The 7,592-nt window shown below is 44.9% G+C and overlaps 1 protein-coding gene across 1 annotated transcript; it reads left to right on the top strand.

The window, feature by feature from the left end:
- The first annotated feature begins 1,136 nt into the window (after window positions 1-1,136).
- LOC109753677 (uncharacterized) lies at window positions 1,137-2,186 on the top strand. Its single transcript, XM_020312592.3, has 3 exons — window positions 1,137-1,363; window positions 1,499-1,930; window positions 2,079-2,186. The coding sequence occupies exons 1-3, from the start codon at window positions 1,253-1,255 to the stop codon at window positions 2,184-2,186; spliced, it is 651 nt and encodes a 216-aa protein (XP_020168181.1). The 5' UTR covers window positions 1,137-1,252.
- The last annotated feature ends 5,406 nt before the right edge of the window (window positions 2,187-7,592 follow it).

The raw sequence follows: 7,592 nt of genomic DNA, 5'->3' as shown, positions 1-7,592 counted from the left end.
ACCTTATTCCATAAGCCGCCTCTCTTATTCATTATGGCTTCTAAACTAGTTATGGGATAATTAATTTAGAAGTCTCAATAAATTTGAGAAGTGGCTTATTTCTTAAGCTGGGGAGAGGCAACTTATTTTTTTAAGCCGCACAAAAGAACTGGCCAAGCGCTAATTAGGACCTCTCTAGAAAGATTGTACGAAATCAGCCAAATCACTAGTTAAGGGTTACCCCTTGTAAAGGTCACTCATCAGTCATCACCTTCTCCAGCGCTGACAATTGGCCCACCCCGTGTGCGCCGCTTGTTGCAACTTGGTAATTTTCCTTTTTTTCGTAGATTTTTTAAATAAACATTTTATGTTTTGAACCATGTGTGGAATACAAAACCATTTTGACCATTGCATTTCTTGCCTCGAGATCTTTGAAACTAGATCCCGTGTTAATAGGTTTCGACGATTTTTTTTCTCACGGAGATTTTTTTTTTGGAAAAAATCAACAATAAAAAAAAATTCCAAAAAAGGGTAAAAAAGGAGCCCGGAAGAGTGGTTGCGGTTTTCATCTTTTTCTGAAGCAGAGGTCGTGATTTTCTCTTTATTCGAGAAAGCATAGAATGTGCTTCTCGCGGAAGCATGATTGTGCTTCTCGTGGAAGCACAAACTGTACTTTTGATGAAAGCAAATAGAAGCATAGATTTGCTTGTCGCGGATGCAAATCTGTGCTTCCACGAGAAACAAGCACATATTTGTTTTTTTAGAAGTACATTCACATGTGTGCTTCGGAAAAATTCTCCAAAATTCTAGGGAATATGAAGCAAAACCCAAAGCCCTACTGTAAGGTCCAACACAGACAGAGATAAAAAAAAGTTGAAACCTGACAGAGATAATAATGTCAGCAAGGCTTGCTTACTTCCCCTAAAAAAATAACAAAACAAGGCTTGCTTACTGAGATGGACGAATCGGCCCAGCCTAGTTCACTGGTTGGATCGACGGCCCAGCTAGCGTACGCTATGGTCTTTTGTTTCTCTGAACCGTTCCACGCTCTGAATTCACGGATCATGGAGACCGAGTGGTGGCGGTGAGGCAGAAGGTAGATGAGATCAAGGCGGCGGAGGAAGGAGAAGACCCGGCCAGTCCACACACCCCGCCGATCTTCACTCCCCCCTCCTACCAGGCATGCCGATGGCCTCCTCCTCCTTTATATCTCCCTCACTCCACCTGGCTGCTGCGAGGTCATCAGTAGTCGGTACTGTGCTCCACGTCGACAATGGCCGCCGAGGTGCTGGTCGGATCCGAGCGCCGCGTGCTCATCAGCGCCCTCCCCGCGCCACCGCCGCCCGACAGCCTGCTCGGCCGCCTCGACCAGATCGACCTACGGGTACGTGCTTACAGACCATAGGTTACTTGCACTGTTGCACACCGCACTGCCAGTTTGCCATCGCTGCCGTGCCGCCGCGCGTGCGCGTGGCCGGCGCCGGTCCCGATCGTGACGCGTTCTTGTTGATGGTGGCAGCTGAGGCAGCTGGAGGAGGAGCGGCGGCCGTCCTCGGTCGCCGAGGGCGACGGCGCGCGCCCGGCGCCGCGGCACCAGCACAGCAAGTCCATGCCGTCGGCGCTCCAGCCGCAGGACGCGCGCGACGTGAGGGGCACGCTCATGGACCGCCTCAACCTGCTCGAGTCGCGCATCAGGCAGCTCAGCTGCGAGCTCGACCTCGACGGCTCCGGGAGCGGCAAGGCTGCCGCGTCGTCCCTCCCGATGCCGATGCCGGTGCCGCGCCCGGCCGAGGACTGCGCGTGGTCCGAGCCGCCGCTGCCGGAGCCCGCCATGCGCGCGCGCGCCGCGGCCGCGGCGGGAGGCGGCGCCGGGGCCAGCTGGAGCGCCGCGCAGATCCTGCAGAGGGGCGCCCGCCAGCTCAACCGCAACAAACCCAGCCACGCAGCCAAGGTACGGTACATGAGCTCCGTCCATCGATGCATCGAGGCCATCACATTGCATCAGTGATCTCGACCTGTTGAGTGTCGACTGCAAAATGTACACTGCAACCCTGATCGAGCTGCTGAAACCATTTTTCCATTGGAAATGATGATCGCAGGTGAAGAAGCTGAAGGAGGCCAAGTGCGCGTGCGAGGAGGAGAAGAGGAAGGCGGAGCGCGCCAGTCGGCCGTCGGCTGGCCGGAGGTGGTTCACCGTCGGGTGCTAGTTTGCTGATTAATGAACGGATGAACTCACCATTTGATCTCTACTTGATGAATTAGAATGTGCCATTTGCTTTTTTCTTTTAAGTTGCTCTGTTTTTTGAAGTTATCTATAAGTATATATATGTATCGATCGATTTGTATTTTGTAAGCGTGTGTAGTGCCCATCTATATGTTTGCCTTCTGAGAGTGCTGATTATTTACAACAAATCCCAATAAGTTTGTTCTATTGTGCTAGTGCTTCATACTCTAGCTCTGTCAAAGTCACTTGTGGATCCACCACACACTAGAAGAATGCAAATCTATTTCTTTCCAATAGATCCAGTTTCTTTAGTCCCGAAGCAACAGTAGGATCATGCACTCTTAGCAACAACCTAAGGGCACCACAGAAACAGACTACATCAGGATAGAACACATCATGTAGACTGCCTAAAGCGATATCATGATATCAATACCAATGTAGTACCATTAGAGAATGTAAATGCAAGATTCAATCGTTGCCTAAGATTTGATTTCAATTTCATATGAGCATCGGCATTAGGTTTCACTTGAAGATAAGATCTAATAAATACAATTAATGCTTACACAGGCATGCCCAACATTAATGCAAGAAGCAACATAGCAAGATATCTCAACATTAATGTAGGAGATAGATAAGTACAAGAAACTATTGAGCGACATTCATCGAGGATATGATTTCCCCCTATATAAACAACAGGCAGAGCACACCAAACACAACACAAGGAAGGACTTGCCAACACAACTTAAATAGACTATTCTCTTCATGGCACCCATCAACCAGGGCAACACAAGGAGAACCATGGCTGTTGCTTTTCTTGTCCTTGTGATGGTGTCTTCTTGTGCGGGTCCTTATGGTGATGTCTTCTTCTACGCCATGGCAAGGCAAAAGAAGACATCATCATAAGGACCAGTAAAGCAATGGCCATGGTCCTCCTTGTGTTGGCCTGGTTGACAATGCCACGCCATTGTTGTCCCGCCGTTGTCATTGCAAGGGCAGAAATACAGACATTTGCTTGGCTAAAATCATTTCTAAAGGTGGAAACCGCGGAAGGATCCTCCATCCAAGCATGCCGTATTGTCAAGGGCCCACACCAAAAGTACTATGATGTATTGCCTACATCACATCTCGTTTAACACTAACAATCACCATTGGGTCCCACCACCTTTTTGTTAGAGTACTCAAGATGCACGGACGGCTCTACCGTTCTATCTCCTCTAATCACATACAAAAGGCTACAATTTATTTCTTAGTGATATTCATAACGTTTAAATCAAAATTTCAATTTTTTATTTTTTTATATATTTGAAATCCTAATGACAAGACCTTTCAAACAAGTCAAATATGAACATATTTTGAACTCATTTAAATACCATTGTTTCACAAGATGATTGAGATAATTAAAATAATTTTCATAAGAGATTTCAATTGTTTTGGTTATTTTGAAACAATGATTCCAATTATTTCAGAAAAGTGACTTCAAATTTTACCATTGCCTTTTTTTGTAAAGGGAATATCAACTTTTTCAAAGTTGTAATTTATATTATATTCGAAAATTGATTTCAGGTATTGGAAGATAATGTATTCAATTATTTCATTATTTTGTAAATCCTATCTATTTTCCATAACAAATATTTCTATTATTTCAAAAAAAAAGATTAAAATATTTTTATTAAGATTTCAGATTTCACAACGTGATTTCAGTTACTTCAAAAGTGTGGATTGAATTATTTCAAAATAAACATTTCAATTATTTCAAAGAACATTTTATTTTTTGACACAAGTGATTTTAATAATTTTTGTAAAAGTTGGATTCAATTTTTAGAAAGATTTCCTGTTTTGGAATAGTGATTTCAGTTAAGTCAACAACAGTGGATTTTTCCAAAACAATGGTTTCAACTATATTGTTGTTAGAAAAAGACCAATGTTCGATACATTTTCGTATTTCGCCTGTGTTCCTAGTTTTACCGAGTGACAACCACTTTACATGCAAAAGGCTACACGAATCTCCAACAAGCCTCGATCTGTGGCCCGTTACCCGGTAGGTACCTTGCTGCCTCAGTTAGAGAAGATTAGTGTTACGTGGTCTATCTCCTAGCGAACCGTCTCTTTCTTCTTCTCTCTTCCTGCTCATCGCTTGACCTAACCTTCGATCGAATCTGCTTGCTAAAATGGTGGCCACAAGGAGTAGAGGGATATCATAGATTCCTATATTTAACTCGGATCGGCCGCCCGTACACGACCCTACACTGGCACCGCCCCTAATAGTCATAATGTGGTGGCCTTTTTTTTTTTGGTGTTGAGCAGGTTCTAGGAGTAGGTTCTAGAAGGTATTGTCAGTTTTTCCTTTCGTTTCTGTGTTTTATCTATCAGTTTTAATTGTTTTTCTTTTGATTTTTTTACATTTTCTCTCTTCTCCCGTTTTTTTTCCGTTTTCATCTTCCTTTTCACATTTTAATTCATGAACAATACTAAAGTTTGCGAATACTAAAAAACTTGAACATTTTGAAAAATAGATGGATATATATTTTAAAATTCATTAATATTTTTAAAGTTCTTGTTATTTTAAAAGTTTGTTAACATTTTTTAATTTGTGAACTTTGTTCAAATTCACGAAAACTGTTTGAAATTCACAATTTTTTTAGAAATTTGCAAACCTCTTTTAAAATTAATAATTTTTTTATTCAGGAAAATTATAAAATCCAAGATATCAGCCAAGGCAGATAAAACAAAAACAAAACAACTGACTAGAAAAACCTGCTAGAGAAAGAAAATGTATAACTATGAATGAAGAGTGATGCGATGTTGCGTGCGTTAGCCTCTAGTGTTACATACAAGTGCCCTACGCCCCATGTGAATATGTGGGAACGTTGGTGGTTTGGTGGACGTCTACTACGTCAGCATGTGCTTCTGCCATTTTTCTCACATGACACCCGTATTACGACCATTGGGTGCCTTTGGACATGGGGCGAAAAGGACACATTTTTCTTTTCTTTGTGATGTCAATGACATGGGCTCTATCAATTTCATTAAGATAGGAAAAGATAAAAAAATACATTAGTAGTTTACAAAGAAAGGAGAAAACACAATAAAAAGACTACATTGTAGTGGCGTTGGCCGACAACTGACCAAGATCTTCCTTCACTACATAAGCCACATCCAAAACCATGAGGTCAGAGCCTACGTGTCCGGAAATTAATTAGTGAAAATAAAAAGTGGTGTGGGATCCTGGCTAGGTTTCCCATGGAGTGCTACTATATGGCGGCTCATGCGCCCGTTTTTCTAGGCGGCGCTCACTTGCAAGCGTGTTGGGCTGGCCGATTAAGCACGGCAGAACGATCTATTAATTAGCTTTGTCGTCAGTTGACTATTTCACGAATAAGCGCTCACCATTGACCATTGATTTTTGAAATTTTAAAAAAGACGGTGAAAAAAATATTCATCAATTTAAACAAACTCAGATTTGAAAAAAGTTCGCATATTTTGAAAAGGTTCATCAATTTGAATAAAGTTTGCAGATTTTAAAAAAGTTCACGAACATGATAAAATTTCTAAAAAAGTTAACAAAATTGAAAAAGCTTGTGAATTTGGAAAAAGTTCACAAATTTGAAAAAAAGAATGGAATGAAGTTCTTGAATATAAGAAAAGTTCTCGAATTTGAGAATGTTCACAAGTTTGGAGAAAAGAGTCATGAAAACTAAAATTAGAAAAAGCAAACAAACAAAACCCACAAAAAAGTGGATGGAAACAAAACAGAAAAGAACAGGAGACAAAAAACCCCGCAAGAGGAACCAGAGTACCGCTATAATGATAAATGGGCCGGTTTGTATATAGTCATTTGGTAGGTGAGATCAAGCATCTTATGGTAGATTGAGAGCTTATTCCGTTGAAGATTAAAGGTGCAAAAATATGTAGCAGATCGGTTGGAATTTTATAGTCGTACTGCGAGCACTACTGCTCTATGGCTTTTTTTCTTGAGGGGTGCTCCTCTATGGCTAGATAGAGGGTCGGCGTTGGAGATGCCCTAAAACATTTTTATTTCATATGAATAGGGTTACAGTCAAGAGGCAAACATTATTTTTTTGCAAATATGCGTGACGGGCCAAGAATACTTGTTCCCGTTTATTAGTGTGACGCCCGGGTAATCAAGCTACAGTAACCCTCTAGTAATGATGCCACGTCACCACGATTACTGTTGCTAATCTTGTGTTAGTTTAGAACCGATCCAAATTCAAATTTAAGATCAAGTCGAACAGTTAAAGTTTTCAAAAGTAAAAACTAAAATGTTGTAAATGTGATAAATAAATCGTGGGTAATAATGACGGAGAAACCAAAATTTAATAAAATGTTTAAGTGTTCAAAATAATTAAAACTGTGGATTAAATAATAAAATAAATGCCTTTTGAATTTTATAAAATATTAAACTATTTTAATTGGGATGAGAATTGATGTGGCAGTAGTTTATTTAAAAGTACCAAGTTAGGTGTTAGTGATAATTTTTACTAACACTAAAATAAAATGTAACTAAAATAAAATAGAAAAGATTAATAATAAAAAAAGAACAACATACCCCCCACCGCTGGGCCTCGTGGCCCAGCTGGCCTGTGCCGCCTGAACGGGCCGGCCCACACCCCCACCACTTAATCCCGGTCCACCCGACCGAAACCCTAACCCCTCCCACTTCTCCCTCCCCGATTCCCCACTCCATTCGCTCCCTCCCCACTCCCCGATCCCCTTCTGGATCGGGGCAACCACCTCAGCGCCCGGCGCCCTCTGCCTCCCCCGGCGCTCCGCCGTTGCCGGGCACTCGCCGGCCCCCACCTGCGCCGCCCCGTCGCCTGGCCTCATCCCCGCCGGCCTCCCCAGGCCTCGTCGCCCCATCGACGCCCGTCGTCCCCGCCGGCACCCGACCCCGGCGCCCGCCGACATCGTCACGTCGCCGCCTCGCTGTCCTCTCCATCCTCGACCTCGCCCCCGCCATCGCTGAACCCCGCCGCATCAACCTCCATCGAGCCCGCTGCCCTGGACCCTACTCCCCGCCGTGAGCAGCCGCCTTTCCCTCCTCCTCTCCCCGCGTCGGCCGCGCACTCGCCTTCCCCGGCTCGCCTCGTCACCGCGCGCCCCGGTCCCCATCGCCGTGCACACCCGCGCCATCTCCGGCCGCGCCCGATGCGCGCTCACCGTGCCCCCGTCCACGCGCAGGTCCCCGACGCCCATTGCCTTGCCGCCTCCAGCCACCTCCCCCCGCGCCGCTCACCTGCGCGCGCGGTGCCCTACCGTGGCCTCCGCCTCCCCTCGCGCCGCCGCCCGCCGGCGCGCCCGGCACCCGCCAGCGCGGCCGCGCCCTTCTGGGCGGGCTCCCTGTCGCCCTGGCGGGTTGTCCGCTCCAGGC

This window comes from Aegilops tauschii, chromosome 7 (assembly GCF_002575655.3).
Source record: "Aegilops tauschii subsp. strangulata cultivar AL8/78 chromosome 7, Aet v6.0, whole genome shotgun sequence".
Lineage (NCBI taxonomy): Eukaryota > Viridiplantae > Streptophyta > Magnoliopsida > Poales > Poaceae > Aegilops > Aegilops tauschii.
Note: the sequence above shows the minus strand (reverse complement) of the source record. Positions and strands in the feature narration are given on the sequence as shown.

Bases quoted from the DNA above. Each gene is read 5' to 3' on its own strand.
- LOC109753677 (XM_020312592.3), top strand. From the start codon at position 1,253: ATGGCCGCCGAGGTGCTGGTCGGATCCGAGCGCCGCGTGCTCATCAGC. The intron at 1,364-1,498 runs GTACGTGCTTAC...TGATGGTGGCAG, and splicing joins TCGACCAGATCGACCTACGG to CTGAGGCAGCTGGAGGAGGA. The intron at 1,931-2,078 runs GTACGGTACATG...TGATGATCGCAG, and splicing joins AACCCAGCCACGCAGCCAAG to GTGAAGAAGCTGAAGGAGGC.